The following is a 19,554-nucleotide window of genomic DNA, read 5'->3' as shown; positions in this document are numbered from 1 at the left end:
GCTGGCTAATTTTTTAAAAGGGTACAAATATGTAAATGTATAAACAAAACTGTTGATGGTGTGAGGGAGCAAGTCAGATTCTTGATGGGGTTATACTCCTGAACATGAACATATATAGAGTCACAATGTCTTGCATCGCATTCAAATATCTTATAACAACAAGATAGCGCTCTGAATTTTAGTGTGCAAATTCTGTAACAACACATTGTAGGGAGCCCTCTCGCAAAAATAATTACTTTTCAACTTTGACATCAAAGATCGTTAACTAAAGATTGTTCATCCCGCAATTTCTGCATGCAAATTGTGTAACAACTAGGATGCCCTCTCAAAAATGATTACTTTTTTTGCTTCTTTTTACTAAACATCAACACTTCTATCTGTTACACAAAAGTCGTGGAGAGCACTTTCTTGTAATTATGTGATCTTTGTATCACATTCTCCATAGTATATATCAGCCTATGTAAAACATATCAGTTGACCATATTATTGAAGTGTTGTATAATTTATTATTTAAGAGTTTTGTGTTAGTGCTGTAATTCTGAAAACACTGCCTTAGCATGTGCAGCCTGTCCAAAAATTATATACAGTAATTTCTGTCTATTTGTACCAATTATTTAAAGGCATCTACATTTTGTTTTGTGGTGCTTCTTACCTTCCTAATATGTCTTGGATTTTATATTTTGTACTCTACCAGGGGAAGAGGGGTAAGCCAGGTGTAGATGGAGAGCAGGGAGATTTTGGTGAAAAGGGTGAGCAAGGTTTGCCTGGTCAGACTGGCCGTGATGGACGCAGTGTAAGTTGAATTCCACATTTTTTTTGCAGCAAATTGTTTCATACATTTATTTATAACATAAACCATGAGATTCTTTTAAAAAAACTAAATTATGGTATCAGAAGCTTTTAACTTCAATTAATAAAAAGCTACCTTATCAACAGACAACAACTCACTGCAACTCATGCAATTCCACAACAAAAACTACCTCTGGTGTACCACAGGGGGTCCAAATTGGAACCATTATTGTTCCTGATTTATGTTAATGACATACCCAACGCATCCAAATTTTTATATTTTATTTTTTTTGCAGATGACAAATATTTTTTACTCGCATAACAAAAAGTCATTATTTAGAACTGTTAATGATGAGCTTATTAAAGTTACAAATTGGTTTAAATTAAACAAGCTCTCTCATAATTTTTCAAAAACAAACTATGTTCTGATCAGTTATAAAATAAAAGCTTCTATTAATGATCATATATCACAAAACTGGCCTTATGAATAAACACAAATACACACTTACTTATATAACCTTGTATAATACCTTAGATTTACCGTATATTTCATATTGTAATTTAATTTTGGCCGTAGCTATCGATAAATTTTAAACCTTACGTCCATGGACAAGCCTTGAATCTACACATATTGATCACCTGTTCAAATTGTTAAAGAGAGCCTTAAGAATTTGTGATTGTTCATCATTTCTATCTCACACCAAATCTTTGTTTATAAGTTTGATGTTCTGAACATCTACAATATTGATAAACTTCAAATGGCTCTATTTATGTATCGTATTCACAATTTAATTATTCACTCTCATATTTCTTCTTTATTTGTTAAATCATCTGACAGTCATGCATTGAACACTAGACATGCAGATAATTACTTAACTGAAACTTTCACAACAAATCTTTGATGCAATTCAGCTTTATATACTGGTCAAAAACTTTGGAATTCTCTCGATCACAAACCATTCATTGCAAATTTTAAATCTAATCTAAATAAGTCTCTGCTCTTTACATATTATGGTGAGTAATTGCCAGACATGTGCAATCGCCTGGTTGCATTGTATTCCATTCCATATAGTATATGTCTACTTTTATTTATTTATTTATTGATTTATGTATTTATTTACTAATTTATTCCTATTTTTATCAGTATGTATTTTAAATATATTTTTTTTAATTATAATGTTGTAAATGGAGGTCGGCCTTAAAGTTCTGTGAACTTATTTGACCTCCATCCACACCCATGTTTGTTTTAATCTTATTTAAGTTATTTTGTCTATATTGTATATGATTTGATGTGTGTGGAAAATCAAATAAACAAACAAACAAATGATATTGAATCTTGAAATTAACCAAGCAGAAACCTCAGTTTAATTTAAAAGTAAATATCTTATGTAATTGACTTATTGTATTGGACAATAATCATTTAATTAATATAATATTGAGTGAATATTGTCTATATTTATTGATAGATTTGTAATACAGGGTGCAAGATAAAAAATGTGAGCCATTAACATAATGTGTTACTTGTTTTTTTTTTTTTTTGAAGGGGGAAAAAGGACAAAAAGGAGATAGAGGGCGTATAGGTTTTCAAGGACCCCCGGTAAGTAATTATTTTATACACATAAATTTGAAATATATAATTTATAACTGATCGAAATTTTGATTGTTTTAACTTAATAATTATTTAGTTATCATTCAACGGTGGAAAGCTTGCAACTCCAAAATAGACTACTGCAGGTACAATGAAAAAGCAATAGGAATGTTAAAATTAATTTACGTTAAACTTAACAAAAAATTGATCAATAGGATAGGAAGGTCTTTCTCAACACAAAAACTAAAAATATATATTGGACATAATACCATTTCTAGTAGCATTGACTCTATAGAACATTCAATAATGCTATTATTTTATTGCTAAAAATTTATATATTGATATGAAAACAAAGGGAGAAGTAATTGTTGTGAACGCCAGCTACAAGGCTGAGAAAGGTGAAAGGGGACCACAGGGGCGTGAAGGAGAAGCTGGATTTCCGGGGCAGCCTGGAGACGAAGGAATAAGAGGTATATTTCATTTCATATTTTAATTATAATCGAATGTTGCATTAAATGGTTCCATTACCACAGACTGGTACAGCTCTTTGAGGATGGTAATTACAATGAAACATCTCCACCTCTGCTAGTATACTGGAAACTACATACAATTAATCAAAGATCTTTCAATGTAGATTCTACCATCAAAGACCTAGAGCTCTGTGAGGATGGTAGCTACAGTGCTACAATGAAACATTTCCACCTGTACTGGTATACTGGAAACTGCAATAGATCAGATATCTTACATTGTAGATTCCGCCATCAGAGACCCAGAGCTCTGACCTCAGGTCAAACATGACTACATCCCTAACAAAGGTTACTAAACTAGCTACATGTATATATAGGGTTGTCAATACCGTGCGAATAACTTGGACGGTAGTTTACATGTATATTTTAATTAAACAACACCGGCAAATTTATGTTAATATTAATATCTAAATTAAGCAAGCATCAGTTTTGTGTTAAATTTAAAAAGTAAACAAGAAATTATCCCCCATAATTTTCCTCTCGCCTACATTGTATGATCGCTAAATCTCGCGCCATTATTGTTAAACCATTTCGGTGTTTACATACATCTGGCCAGTTGCTGGCGGTGCACTCCACTTGTAGGCAAAAGATTCGCCATTGCCAAGTATAGGACAAATACCCAAGAAATCAGGATACTGATTATCTTTTAGTCTATTTTGTGAATACTTACCTGGATAACTGACTAATTGCCATTGTTCCCAAAACGGAACACCCCTTCGAAAAAAAAATGGAACAGTCCGGCCCAAGGCGCCACGTGCGAACCGTCTCCCTAACAAACGTCCTCATTCCCTTTTCGACGTTGTTCGAAGTTGGATACACCCAGCCTTTGAAATTACTAGCAGTCTTTTCAAGCTATTCTGTTCTTATTTTGCCTTGGATTTATTTTCAACTTGACAAGATATCCTTTGTTTATTGTAGTCTCGATTGGCATGTCCGCTCGCAAGTCTTTGTGCTCGGCGTGTGGTGGCCCTAAACTGAGTGTTAAGCTCGACCGGCACTCGGAGTGCCCGTTGTGTCGCTCGTGTAGCAAGGCTGAGCCTTGCGAGATTTGTGCGCGCTGGCCCCCGACTAAGTTTGCAGCGGCTCTAGATTGGGCAGCTCAGGCTGCCACTCGATCTCAGGGTTTGCTGCCGGCTGCGTCAGGGGTTGTTGCGGCGCCGGATGACTCGCCTCCACCGCTGGAGGATTCGTCGGCTTCGCGTTCGGCGGGTCCTTCCCCTCCGCTGGATCCGGTGTGGTTTCGTTGATTTCGGAGCAGGTTGGCCGGGTGGCTCTGGAGGTTTTCGCCGGAATGCGGGCCGCTTCGGCGGTTTCGGATCCTCCGGTTTCTGCCCCTCCTGTCCCTGGGGATGGGTTCCGGGTGGCCGGATAATCAGGATACTGATTATCTTTTATTTTGTTGTGCCAAATATGCGAAAGCTACATGGATGAAATTCACATATGGCGTAGTTATATATATTAGGAATCAACAAAAAAAAAATAAGCATTTTAAGTCAATTATTAAAGTAATTTTCCTCTTATCTCCTCGGTGTTGCAAGTGCAAGCGCACTAGACCAAGAAAGTAAATTAGTGGGGCACCTCCGCCGACATGAAGGGCCTCAAAGAAGCCTATGAATTTTCTGTTTACCACTCGGTGAATGAATGGAATAATTACTCGGCAAATAATCATTACAGAAACTTTTTGTAAACATTATAGTTGCCTAAAAGTAATTTTAAATGGATTGCATATATATCCGAATTAACTGTCGGATATATGGATGAAATGGATTAGTTGCCTAAAAGTAATTTTAAATGGATTGCATATATATCCGACTTAACTGTCGGATATATGGATGAAATGTCAGCGTCCATTGGGCAACAGTCTGTGCTAGCGTCGTGTAATGAAACTTTCGCTTTCTTTAAGCGAGTAATGCAGAGCGGGCTACTGTATCATTAATGCTCACATTTCTTTCTTTTCTTCATGTTTAATGTTACTGTCAGCATCCACTGGGCAACAGTGTAATGAAGCTTTCACTTTCTTTAAGCGAGTGGGCTACTGTATTATTGATGCTTATGTTTCTTTTCTTTATGTTTTAGTGATTTATTCATTACTCAATATTATTTATATTCAATAATGTCTTTAAAAAGGTCTACCTGGAGCTATTGGAAATGTTGGACCTAGGGGTGATCCCGGTCAAAAGGGAGAGCCAGGCCTAATTGGTGTTGGACAAAAGGGAGAGCCTGGACGGCCAGGTCAGTAAACAGATGTATATTAATAGTTAATAGTTTTTAAAATAGAAACGACCAACAATATTTAGACAGAAATTCTTGTATTTATATGTGATATCCATGTAATGTAGGTGTATAACAGCCAATTCCATGTTAATTACATTTTCAACAACATGTGGTTTTTAAAGAGTAATATTTGGTTCCTATGCATAGCAGCAGAGGAAGCATTGTATTGCCTTGATATATTTAGTGTAATGTGTGTATGTGGAGTTTTAAACAAGTAATCTCAAGTAATTCTGGGCATGTCAAATTCGAGTTCAATCCAAGAAGAGGATTTGTAGTTGACTTTACAGTATCCACTGCTAGTTTCTACGGCACCATTTTCAGATTAATTGTTGTAATAATATTTTTGGTATCATTTTTAGATTACCTAGTGTCATAATATATTCAAGTGATTTGAATTGATTAACCTTCATTCCAAATTGTTGTTTTATGCTAGGTCTTGATGGAATGGATGGTATGCCAGGATTTTGGTATCATTTTTATATTACCTAGTGTCATAATATATTCAAGTGATTTGAATTGATTAACCTTCATTCCAAATTGTTGTTTTATGCTAGGTCTTGATGGAATGGATGGTATGCCAGGACCAATTGGAGACAAAGGATTTCCAGGTGATAGAGGTAATCCAGGAGTTCCTGGCATATCCATGAAAGGAGACAAAGGTATGGATGGAGCTATTGGCCAACCTGGAAACCCTGGTCCAAGAGGACCCAGAGGACCATCGGGAGATATTGGTATGTGTATTTATAGTAACCATGATCATGTTTGACAACTTTGGTCTTGAATGATAAATACGCCAACCTTTTATCTAAGATAACAATGATGACTACTAATAATGATAACAGTGGCTAAACCCGGGGACCTGCCGGTCATCGGCCAACGCGATTCAATGAAGAAAGCGACGATGTAACAGGTCATTTTTAATGATGATCCCATTCAGACTGACCCTGACAATCAGCAAACAGCTTTGCGCCGTCTACCGCTCGCAGGGCGCGGAGTTAATCGTCTTACGACAGAGTGAGTGCCAGGCTTGGGATGAGGACAGTGACAATCATGGTAAAAATTCAAATAAACATTGATTTCTTCAAGATGTTAAAAATTTAAAAAGATCTATACGAAATGTTGAAATGCAGAGATTTTATTAAATGGAAGAGGGCAGTGCTCTAAAAGGAATGCCAAGTCAAGAAAAAAAAAAGAATTTTCACATGACACTTGTAGCGAGTGTGCCCTGAATAATATCAAAATAATTATGCAATAATAATTTCCAAAAATAAACACAAAGAAAACAGACAAACACACACAAAACATAACAAAAGTACAGGGGAACAAAATAATGCAATTATTATATGATGTTGAGTAATAATAATGATTGTAAAAGTCAGCTAATTGTATTTTGATAAGAAAGTTTTTTGGCTTTACGAGATGATAATGATTTTGATGAGTCTCATGGTTTTGTGTTTTTCTAGGACCAAAGGGTGAGCCTGGTGACTACACAGGAGCAGTAGGGCCTAAAGGAAACCAGGGGTACAGAGGCCCACAAGGTGAACCTGGTGACCCTGGAGTAAGAGGACAAGATGGAAGCAAAGGTTCAGAAGGTTTGTATCGAATTTCAAAAATTTACATCTCGCTCTGCAAAATTTTATCATTATGGGAATATGTGGTGAGGTGTTTTTGATTGAATAGCAGAGGCAGGTTCAATGAGGCCCAGAACCCTTCCCCCAATTTAAAAAATAAAAAAAATTTAATTAAAGACGGTTGTTATTTTTATTGAATGCCTCGGGGTGTTTTTATTTACTTTAAATAGAATGTTGATAAAAAAAAAATTGCATTCAAATTTAGGTGCCAAAGTCAGGATTTTGTACAGGCTGAGGTAGTCTAGACCCCCACTTGCAAAATTCACAACCCAGTCCCCCTCAATTTTGAATTTTTGGATCCACCACTTACTTAGTATTTATTTATATATTAATCTCATTATTTAGGCATAAGGATATGACAATATTTTACATAAGGTGGAAATTACTGAATTTATTTTGGCAGGTCTAAAGGGAGAACCATGCGGCGGATGCAGTCCTGGAAATCCAGGTCCCAAGGGCAGTGATGGTATACAAGGCCCTCAGGGAAGAGTGGGTCCTCCTGGAGCAAAGGGAGAAGCAGGAGACATGGGGCCAAGAGGAGATCCTGGACCTGCTGGCCGTAATGGAGCTACTGGAAGTAAAGTAAGCATTGCATTTAATGATTAATTGAATTGATTGATTACAGTTTAATTGTTTGATTTTTATTATTTATTAATTGATTGATTGATTTGTTGTGTCATTAATTGATGTAGCGGAGCCTTTTACTCCCAAGGAATTAATCCTCAGAGACACCCAATTGGTTTTTCTAAGAAACAAATTGCTGTATTTCCTAAACTGGTCACTCACTGTGTCGTACTAATACAACTCCGTTCCCTGTGAATGAGAGACAACGCGACGCCATCTGCGGATTGTCAGTGGCAGGCTGAATGGATTGTCGTGGCATTTCGTCGGACACAGTGATTGCCCAACTTAAGCCTCAGAATCAGAATTGCATATCATTACCCTCGCCTCCCTGAAGGAAGAGTATTGCAATAGCATGCATCTGTGTGTCCTTCACTGGACCGATTAACTTTTTACTTACTACTTTCACACATTGACTTTAATACATGTATCCCAGTCCTTGAATTTGATGCTGATTGGAAGTAATATACAGATTTTAGAATGTTATTTATATATTTTTTCGGCCGCAACAGACAGAGCTGACTTAGTTGTTTGGCTAGGCCGAGCCGACTTGAGCGGATCAACCGCTGGCCAACTCGAGCGGATCAACCATAAGTCAAATTCTGTCCAGACAAATAGTCTTGCCACACAAGGCCTATAATGCTAGGTCTTGTTTGGCGGATTGACCACATGCTATTATTTTTTTAGTACATAAATATGGCGCAACAAGGTGAAGGTTTGTAATCTCAGATTATCTTGTTCCATGCTGAAATTAATAAATAAAGTAATTTTTTTTTTCAAATAAAAAATATGTATAATTATATATGAGATAAATAATTTATGAGCACATCTATATTAATAATTTATTAGTGATAATATATTTTTGAGAAAAAACATGCTTCGACCTCATCAAGATTCAGACCAAGACCTATGCTCAGGTATTAATATACACCTGCCTTCTATTTCCATCTACTGTTTGCACCTTCTATTTCCTAATTAGATTGAAAATAATTGTGTAATTTTTTTCTTTACCTACCTATGTTATATATAGGGTGATGTAGGTCCTCAAGGGGCAGCAGGAGCAGTTGGAAGTCGCGGTCGTACAGGAGCAAAAGGGGAACTGGGAAAACCAGGTCCTGCAGGAAATAGGGGGATGAAGGGTAGTGATGGTCAAAAGGGTGAAAAGGGATTACCAGGAGAGGCACCAAATCAATTTCTACAAGTAAGATAACTTAAGTCCATTTTTGTTTTTTTTTTCTCAAGAGGAATCGGAAATAATTGCCTGATAGCATAAAATGCCACTTTTTGAGGTTTAGTTAATAAATTTGATACTTTAAATTGTTAGAACACAGTATACTCTTGGCGAAAGAGTAAGGGATTGTCTCCCCATGTACTGCTCAATTCACTGCCAGAAGGATACCACTGGAAAGTCTTATGACTTTCATTGGTTATACTTGGTGTGAGTCGCACCAAAGAAATCAAACTTAATCCTTCATGGTATTGTATAATTTACTGTAGAGTATTGGGAATAATTTTGAGCTTTAAATAGAGTAGAGGGACATGGTAGGGGCCTAATGAATTAAAACAAACAGTATTGTTATATTTTAAGTCTCAATATTGGTTTAGCTCACAGGGTTTGGTTTACAAAATAATTAACGTTGCAGTGGTAAATCACAATCTTCACAAAAGTTTGTTTTTTGAGGGTATTTAAAAATAAAACAAATTTATGACACATTTTCATTAGAATATGTTTACAATATATGTTGCCTCTGAATTTGCTATATTTATTGTCTAATTTAATAAAGTTAATAAATTAATTTATTCATTTTAAAGGGTGAAAAAGGTAGTAAAGGTGATATGGGACCTCAAGGAAGTACAGGACCACCAGGATTAACAGGAAGAGTTGGGCCCCCAGGTATAGCAGGAGATCAAGGTTTTGGAGACCAGGGACAGAAAGGAGAATCAGGTGTAAAGGGATCTTTAGGACAAAAGGGTGATAGAGGTAACAACTTTATTCAGCAATGAAAGTACTATATTACTGCAGCCACCACTAGTATACCGACACATTCTTACTGTTAACGTGTTCATTGTCAGTTTTTCTTATTTTAATTGGCTTTTTATTTGTCTTTTTTTTATGTTTCTTATTATATATGATTGTAAGCTCACAGGTTTGCCCTCTGAGATTGATGTGAGTCTTTTTCAAGCTTCATACAATTATAACATGGAACTTGCCATGATATAACCAGCATCGGTGACCAAGACAAGAAAATTGACTATTTTAATATATTATTATTCATATTCTCCACACTATAAGTTTCAAAATGATAGGTCATTTATTGGTATCGACCTACTATTGCCAAAATTATGAGTAAAAGTATTATGGATTATCTCTTTACTATACTAAATATACAATACTCCCACATTCTTATACTAATTACTCAGTTTAACATCTAGCGACAGTACACTGGTTTTTGGATGGCATAGCCTCATATATTTAAATACTATTATTCTTTATTTGTACTGTGTATATGGTGATATGCAACAAACTGAATCTGAATCTTAAGCCCCTTTCAGATAGACGTTGCCGCAATATTGCAGTAAGCATGCCAGCATAATAGTCAGTCTATACACTTTCCCAAAGTGCCGCAATATTGCAGTAATCTTGCGCTTTTCTGTCGGAAAATATCTTAGAGAATGGCATAATATTGGTGGTTTTATATACCACTGCGCAGTTGTTTTCAACTTTAACCTTGTTTGTTTATGCATAAATGCACACGCCTGCTTGATTGCCGCAATATTGAGTAGAGCCTTTCAGACAGAGCAAACCAGTAACCGTTACCACAATATTGTGACAATATCACTAGAGTGCAAGCAGGCCTATAGTAAGCCGGCATATTGGCGTATTGACCCTTCTTGACAGAAACCCATGCTGGCGTGCTTACCACAATATTGCAGCTCTGTGTGAAAGGGCCTTTAGTTACTATTGTTTCTCAGCTGCCTCGTACAAGCTATGAGAGCAATAATCAGTTGTACAGTATGAGAATAAGTATGTGGAGGCTAGATCGGTGCATATATAATACAGCTTTCTATGTCTAGCGATATGATGCTCACCTCGATAGCAAGAAGTTCGAGCTCCCCCAGTGACAAAGGCCTACCATGAATTGATCAGCACAGCATTATATATAGAAACAGGAAAATCCATGTCGCGTATCAGATAATTAGTGTGTTTTTGTAAATTTCCTCTCATTTTTTGTACTAATAAGTTACTTTCTGTTGTATTCTGTTAGGATTCCCTGGTGAACGTGTAGTTGTAAAAGGATGTATTGCTGGCCAGAAGGGTGATCGAGGGCCCCCTGGCAACAAAGGAGAAGAAGGAGCACGAGGACCACAAGGTAAAAATACCAGGCTTCCGTTCTGTTGATTTGGAATTGAAAAAAGTAGGTTTCATATAAAAAAAAAATTTACTAGAAGTGCTTGAAGTTGCTTATTTTAAGTTGGACCCCAGGGTTCCCCTACACTTACAAAAAGAAACAGGGGTTTTAGCAAGGACTGTACATTACTGCCATTACCACTAGTAGGGCGCATCACATGGATGGCGCGGCCACTTAAGTATGTGTTCTAAAGAACTTAAGGTTGTGAGTTTGAATTGCCACTTGGTATTAAATTTTTTTCCAAATTTAAAAAAAAAAATTTGTTTCAATTTTAAAATATTTTAATTTGGTACAAGTGAACATTCTAAATAATAATTAAATTTCTATCTTATTAGCTCTTCCAAAAAACCCAAAATAAGCGTGGAGGAATGCGCGGACCGGTGAGCGGTCGCTTGTGTTTTACACGTGAATGCACATTTAGTAACAAAAATTGAAGATTGTACTTTTAGGAACACTTCAACAATTGTTTTTGATAAGTTACCTTATGTCAAAAGGTATACCATACATGAAGCATGTTTTAAGCTTTATTACAGCATACTTTCTTACATCACTATGTCGAACATTCCGCCACTTTGATTGGATGGGTTACCCAACTGTTTATTATCTAATTTGGTATATTCCAAATATTTTTTCAGGGCTTCGTGGTAACCAAGGTGAAAAAGGTGATATCGGTTTACCAGGTGACAGGGGACCAGCTGGCCCACGTGGAAACCCAGGTGCATCTACTATAGGACCAATAGGTCTTAAGGGTGGCCAAGGTCCACAAGGTGAGAGAGGTGTGCCTGGCAGTCCAGGGCCAATGGGAAGTCCAGGTGAAAATGGACGCTTTGGAGATAAGGGATCAAAGGTGGGTATTCGTAAAATCAAATTCATTTTTGGATACAATCATTACAGCCCTCAAAATTAGGAAAAAGTATGTCGGCAAAAAAAAATTTTAAATCGCCGGCGCTATAAAATTGACGCTGGTTATAACGTCGACAGTTTTTAGTTTCAGCTACAGCTCTGAAATCAACCCATGCTGACCTGTTATAGCAGTGATAGATGTCTTTTCAAGTCACCCAATCAAGCTGAAAAGCCTAGCCTACGTACTAATTGTTGATAAAATGTTGAACAGTATTAATGTTATGATGATGAATAAAATGAAACACTAAAAAAAAAAAAAAAACATACGGTGGAATCTCTGATTGCCCAGAAAGCAGAATTTCATACTAAACCAAACCAAAACCATTCCTATTCTTCCTTTAATAAAATACTTCTGAAAACCGGATCTCTTTATTCTGAATTCCGGACATTTTATTTGGTCTGGAACATAAATTTAATAAAAATCAACTTTTTCCAGACGAAAATAACGCAATAATCATCGCTGTCTGTTAATTAACAGGCCTAGCACACACCATCCTGTGAATGAGCCGTCGTATAGCTAGGTCAGTCCCAATATTGTTGCCATAGAAGTTATCTATTTATTAAAACGACACACCAGTAGGCCTAAACTTTAATGTTAGATAAAGTGAAAGTTATGCTTTCCATTGTTTATAAAGGGAATTATCGCCTTCTGGCCTAATCCTTTAAAAATCGATCGCAACCAACCTGAAATGAAGACGGAACTCAAAGCAAGTTTCTACGACAGCTGACTCTTTTTCAGTAGACGTTTAATTCGGATTTGTTGGATGTTGTAGTAGATTCATCAGTGTAAATTACAAATGCACAGAATTTTCACTCATTCCTCAAAAGCATGTTGCTAATTACGGAGGAAATTTTTAGAGAATGAAATTTACATTTTGCAGATTTATTTAGATTTGACTGTAAAACAAAACCTTATTTATTTTAATAAATCTGTTTAATTAAAAATTAATCGATTTACACTGAGCTTGTTCCTATCTGCAAGCCGTGGGCGATCTGACATCATCACAGCCAAGCACATGTTTGCCCATCCATGACCCCATGAAACAAATTAACCAATTAGCAGGTAGAGTTTTAGGAGTTTACATGAAGAATGTCAGACCGAAAATGCATGTAAAAACAATATAAAAGAATGAAACACACAATCTAGTTTGATTTTATTTACATTTTGCTCATAATACAACATAAAAGACATTAAATAACTTGCTTTCATTAAGAATAAATTTAATATTGTGTTCACGGTGATCATACCGAGTCTACCACCATTGTACTGCCAGTACCAGCGTAGGCCTGGGTTAACTTGGGCTAGGCCCAAAATCTTCACGTCGGCGATTTTTACGTCTGCGTTTGGCGGCTAGACGCCGTCGGCATTGCCGAATGCCGGCGTAATTTTGAGGGCTTGAATTAGCAAAAATGTATCTGCTCTGTATTTTGTTTGTGAGAGAGCAGCTTAGCTCAGTCGGCTAATCTGGTGGTAGCCACTGTGTGTGTGCGCTGAACCGTGGAGATCTCTAGGTCCCCGGTTCAATTCCCATCGCTGCCTCTCCTTGTATTTCAGCTAGAGGGCTGAAATACAAGTTATAATAGCGCACATTCTTTTGGATGAGACGTTTAAGCCGTTGGTCCCGTGTGCATTGATGGCCCATGTGCACGTTTATAAAGAACGTAGTACACTCTTCGGAAAAGAGTAGGGGATTGTCTCCCGGTGTACTGCCCAATCACCACCAGAAGGACCCCACTGGAAATAAGTCTTCTTCTTTCATGGGCTGTCCTTGGTGTTTACACCAATTAAATCCAATCCAATTTAATCCGTTTCTATTAAGGTTTCAATAGGTATACAATGTAGCACATATACATGGTTCCTCAACTTCTACATGAGACTTGTCATTCCAAAACCAGCCTGCTGTCGCTAAATGTTAAACTGAGTAATTAGCATAAGAATGTGACAGTATTGTATACTTTAATACACAGAAAGAATTTTGTGAAATGTAAGTTCATTCCAGTAAATGACCCATCATTTTAAATAATAGTTAGTCTCATTGAAAATTACGTTTTGTGAGCAATCAAATGTTTGCTGAATATTTGTTTACTGGTTTAATCACAAGGTGGTTTCACTTACATATATCTATCTGCCTTCTTTTTTTAGGGAGCTAAAGGAAACGAAGGTCCACCTGGGCCAGAGGGACCAAAGGGATTTCAAGGGCAACCTGGTGCCCCTGGATTGAGGGGAGAACAGGGTCCGACAGGAGAAGCTGGCGCACCTGGTATTAATGGAATACCTGGTAGATCTATCAAAGGTATGTAATGCTTTATTAGCAGTCAGGTATCTAGGGGGTGGGGAGGTGTAGATATAAATCACCTCATATCACCTTATATAGTGAGGTAGTGCTCCCTCACTGAATCAACGAGCCCTCCCTCCCCCCACCTCATTCCACCATCTCTCCTCCCTAACATGCCCCATTTCAACACTCCTAGATATACCAATGTTCAGTAGATATTATTCTTCCTCAGTAGTAGTCCACCAGAATTTGTGCATTCTGAACAATGTATATTGTAATGGTGGGGGAACATACTGTAAATTATAACATTCATGTTGTTTAACACAAGCCATTTTTTAATATAATCTTTAATCTTCAGGAAATATGAACAAATAAAGTTCAAATATTGAATCACAATGGTTTGTACCATTTATTTCGTGGTTCTGTTTCATACTCTCTTATGTCAAATTTTGCAGTGAACCCTATGATGTTAAAGATGAATTTGAAGGCAATATTGTTAATATCAGGGGACCCAAGTTAAAAGAGGCTACTTCCAGAAGATCTGGTTAAATGAGCTTCCATAACACATCTAATTTTATTTTATTTTTATTTTATTTTATTTTATTTCAGTTTATTTTATTTTATTTATTTTTTTTTTTAAATTAATTTTATTTTTTTTTTTAATTTTTTTTTTTTATTAGTCCACCTCACTTGGGGACAATTAAAATAATACAGTAGTAAATGTAAATATAATGAATTTGCAGAATATGAATTTATTTCCGGGAGATTTTAGCTGTCTCGATTTCTGTGAAACTCCTGCAACTCGCGCGAGACCCTTGGTAGTGTTTATGACGACCTCACTAACATAATGAGGATAAGGATGGTGATGTTGATATCATCATTCTGATAATAATAATAATGACAATGATGACAGCGATTAAATAATGCTAATTTTGGCTAAAGCCGGGCATTCATTGTACCTGACGTTCGTTAGCTGACGCGCAACGGATCGTTTTTAATGATGGTCTGTTAAGACTGCCAGCCACAATGAGCAGATGTGGTCACGTCGTCTAGACTCCCAGAGACTTGCCTTACGAACATCATGCGATACAGTGAGTGTCCGTCTTTACTGCACGGTTGTACTCATGTTTATTTCCATTTTACAGGTGAAAAAGGTGAAGTTAGCATTTGCGTTGATGGTGCACCTGGCGAAAGTATACCAGGAGATAGAGGTTTGACAGGCATACGAGGAATTAAAGGGGACGATGGTAGGTCACGATAGCCTTTCATTTTTTAAAATCGTCATTTTTCATGAGATCAAATTAATCAATCAATAAATATTTTTGTAATTTATTTTTGTTTTATTACTCCCAATTATTTTTTTTTACTTTTGAATGTTGGCCTTTTGTAAATTGAATAAATTTAAGAATGTATTATTTGTCTGCCTAACCCTAATGTTTTTTTTTTTATATGTATATGTTTTAAGTGTGTGAATGAAATAAATAAATAAAGAAAACTATTAATCAACTTTTATTTCGGATGTACATATTCATATAAAAATATAAATACGATACGATACAATGAAAAGTTTATTGTCACAATGGTATAAAATACAGCTATGAGATATGGTTCCTTAATCATATTGGTAGAACAATATAGAAATATAATTAAATACATACAAGTTTCACAACAAAAACTGTAAAATTTTAAAAATACAAGATGCTAAAAGTTATTAAAACTGTCAACCAAATCCTAATATTACAAGGATTACTGAGTTGTAGGGGAAAGGGATCATGGTTTACTCATTAAATTGCATGTTAAAGAGTCTGAATGCTGATTTAATGAATGAATTTTTAAACCGATTAATCTTTACTTTAGGGTGAATTATTCTACCAGATTTACAAAAATGGGCCATGTTGTGGAAAAATGGCTACTGTAAGTTGTAGCAAAAATTTAAATTTAGTTATTGGTATTTTCATATACTTGTGTATGTGCAAGCTCTAAAATGAGGGTCATTCATTGAAATTGAACTTACAATCCTTAGTTATTGTGGAGTGAAAGTACAGCATACCAGGAGTCAGGATTAAGATGATTTTGAGTAATGGCCTTTAAATTTTTCATTAGCTAACAAAAAGATGTGTAGTATTACCATTTTGTTGAGATTTTGAGATCAATTAGATACGAGTCTCTTGATTTACAGTGAAAGAAACTTGCTGATTTCTAGGACATTTTTTGGAGCTCCCAATATTTTAGGAAGCTCATTCTACTCAACATATGCCTGTGCGGCAACTTAGTCACTCTTAGCCTGAAATTGTTTTCCTTTGTTGAATCATTTTTTGTGACAAATTTATGTGATGTGCCCTTTAGGGGAACAATTTGGTTTCCCAACCTTGAGGTAGGGATTTCAATCCTTCGCTGTGGATTTCACTTGTGTCCTTGAGCAAGGCACTTTATCTGCATTGCTTCTCTCCACCCAGGAGTATAAATGGGTACCTGGTGGGGTTGCCTGCTCCAGCACTGATTACCAGCAGCAACAGTGACCAGGGAAAAGAATTGCACTTTATAACCTCATGGAAGAGGCACATTATGCATGCCTATACCTGTACCAATTTACATCATATAATTGTATTACATTGAAAAATAAGTTACAATGTGAAATAACATCAAATATTCATTTCATAAATTCATAATAATTCATTTCATAAATTTTATGAATGAATTATTTACATTATGAAATAGGTTATTTACTATAACAATATATTAAGTACAATACAATACAATATATAACAATTATATTAAGTACTTCAATGTATTCAAGAGGTAAATATGTTAATATACATCATGAATACTCAACTCCATTGTGAAATAAATAAAGCACAGTAATGTTATATGATTGAGAAAAACATACTGATTTCTACCCCAGATTATAGAGTAGTGCGTTGTTGCGTCACGATACTATGTGATACTATTCCAATGCTATCGGGGACCAAAAATTTGCTCAACCCGATCCATTGTCTCCACTGACAAACCATTGATCCTAATTTTTAATGTAATTATTATGATGTTGTATCTTAATTTTTCTTTTGTAAATTTTAATTGATGATTAAATATGTGTTCGATAACTAGTATAATCTGAGCCTTTGTGTTTTTAGTACATTTTGATGGTAAATTATTAGGTTTTAAAATGCGTATTCCAGAAAGCCTATTCCAAACCATTAGGATTATGAAATCATTCAGGCGTAATGACAGCTTATTAACGCCTGGTTGACAACAAAGGGCGCCACTTTGTGTTGTGACGACATTTGCGTAGTATTCTATAGTTTAGTAACTAATGAGGTTTTACTGCTATTGCATCTTGGGTTTCCCATTAGGACCTAATATTCTTAAAGTATTGCATGATGCAATTGACAGATAAATAAAATGTATAAAATTTGGTATGGAATTACTTCTTCATGTGCATAATTAATAGGTAATTAAATATTATTTGATTATTTACACTAAGAAATTTATTAATTACATAGTAAAATTATCAATTACATTGTGAAATGAACTATATCACAATCAATTAATGATTACGCTTTCGTTAAGTCCCATAATGTGTATTACTTTATAATTATTATTATTATTTTTTTTTATTTAAAACATCTTGAGCAGAACTTTTGTCGTGATTTCTTCAAAAGTAGAATGACTATAAAAATATAATAAAGGAACAATTTTGAACTTCATTTTCATTTATAGTGAACTGTATAAATCTAATATTATCTTTAACAGGAGCTCAAGGTGCACCAGGACAAAAGGGTGAGACAGGTGCCCCAGGTCTAAGTAGCCAAAAGGGAGATCCCGGACCACGGGGCATTCCAGGGGCGAAAGGGTTCCCTGGGCGATCAGGTACAAATGGCATACCAGGTGTTAAAGGCTCCCAAGGATCAAAAGGTGAATATACAACCATTTTGTGAATATTAAGCAAGTTATTAGTTAATTCACACTGTCATTTCAAAACCATCATCAGGGACCAAGACAAAACAATTGAGTTTTTAATATATTCATTTACTGGAATCAACTTGCTGTTGCCAAGTTATGAGTAGATGTCTTATGGCTTCTCTATACTAAATTATCAATACTGCCACCTTCTCATGCTAATTACACAGTTAACATTTATTTTTGTGATGTCAAGCCTCATTTATCAACTAATACTATCATTATCAAGTTAAACTTAATTATTATATAATTAAAATTTTATAATGAAATTTGTTTTTGAAAATTGTATTCTAAAGGTGATAAAGGTTCCATCGGTCCTGCTGGTCTGAAGGGCAGTATGGGATCTTCAGGGCGAATAGGAACTGACGGACCACCTGGACAAAAAGGTATTTGCTGCTTGGAAATAAACTCATTTTATTGGTTACTACTCTATAATCTTGATCTGTTGAAATAATGGTCGGCAGTTCGCATGTTATACTGACTGTCCTCAGCTGGCCATGTCCAAACACTTCAGCTGGTATTTTTGACAGAGTATTTTGTGGCTTGTAAATAAAATAAATATTGTGGCCGTTTATCAACATTATCAATGTAACATCAAGCCTGCTATACTAAGAAGAAGAAAAAACCTTTTCAAAGCTCATACACTGAATGTAGATAATTAATTCCGTGTTAATTATTAAGGGGATTTGTTTTAATTTGCTAATCAACCTTTAACCCTTAACCTTTATTCTAGTTAAACTGCAACTCAGAAATACAGAAATGGTGCACTGATGGAGGATAGTTCTACCTTGTAAAATAGTTTAAGCCATTACAATCACGATATATTTCCAAGCCCGAAACCTTGAGTGGATGATGTCTGGCGGAGGATATTTATTACCTGATAGCATTATCTATTTATTATTTCTGTTTATTTACGTGTGAACCCTTGCAATTGTATTGCAACGTAAAATATTTTACAGATGACAAATACATTGATCCTGAATAGTTAATATATAGGCGGCTATCTTGACATAAAATATTCTGCTTTCCTCTTTTTATATAAAATGTTTTGTTTATATATATTTTTTTAAAGTTTATATTCAATAAAGATAGTGTATCTTTATTTATTGATTTTTTTACAACTTTGTTTTGTTTCTGTGTAGGAGCGAAGGGTAACATTGGAATGCCGGGAAATAATGGTCTTCCTGGATCGAAAGGTCAAGTTGGGCCTAAAGGATCAAACGGCATCCCAGGAGCGCCTGGATTTACCGGAAGTCCAGGAGAAAAAGGAGACAGAGGAGAAAGAGGAGTTAGTGGTCCCCCTGGTATGATACTTTTTATATTATTTTCATAATTACAAAATCAAATCATCTTCAATTTTTGCTGCGAAGCAGCCAATTCATATTCTTGACAGCAATTTGACCTCTGAAAGGTCATTGTTTGTCAAAAAACAAGGGCCTAAGACGACTGAAAAGCGGAGTTTCCTTCTTTCGTTCTGTCGGATAAAATCAATTACTTTAGGCGACGTTTGTAGACTAACCAACATGTACCAACGTCCGCATGTCGTGCTAGCCTTATCCTACTCTAGGCCTAGACTAG

At 35.7% G+C, this 19,554-nt stretch overlaps 1 protein-coding gene across 1 annotated transcript in view; it reads left to right on the top strand.

Annotated features, from left to right (window-relative positions):
* LOC117109317 (collagen alpha-1(I) chain-like) overlaps window positions 1–19,554 on the top strand; it is a gene marked incomplete in the record, with an annotated part of 62,003 nt that overhangs the window by 32,401 nt on the left and 10,048 nt on the right. Inside the window, 16 exon segments of the mRNA XM_033251589.1 lie at window positions 695–793; window positions 2,333–2,386; window positions 2,733–2,847; window positions 5,032–5,136; window positions 5,733–5,909; window positions 6,642–6,770; window positions 7,213–7,391; window positions 8,461–8,631; window positions 9,243–9,411; window positions 10,697–10,801; window positions 11,476–11,687; window positions 13,887–14,037; window positions 15,165–15,266; window positions 17,770–17,931; window positions 18,273–18,362; window positions 19,119–19,280. Coding sequence (XP_033107480.1) covers window positions 695–793; window positions 2,333–2,386; window positions 2,733–2,847; window positions 5,032–5,136; window positions 5,733–5,909; window positions 6,642–6,770; window positions 7,213–7,391; window positions 8,461–8,631; window positions 9,243–9,411; window positions 10,697–10,801; window positions 11,476–11,687; window positions 13,887–14,037; window positions 15,165–15,266; window positions 17,770–17,931; window positions 18,273–18,362; window positions 19,119–19,280 — 2,182 coding nt within the window.

The sequence above is a fragment of the Anneissia japonica genome, unplaced genomic scaffold (assembly GCF_011630105.1).
Source record: "Anneissia japonica isolate Jap-2015-1 unplaced genomic scaffold, ASM1163010v1 scaffold287761_len698747_cov189, whole genome shotgun sequence".
In the NCBI taxonomy this organism is placed as follows: domain Eukaryota; kingdom Metazoa; phylum Echinodermata; class Crinoidea; order Comatulida; family Comatulidae; genus Anneissia; species Anneissia japonica.
The sequence above is the reverse complement of the archived record's forward strand: the minus strand, read 5'-3'. Positions and strand labels throughout refer to the sequence as shown.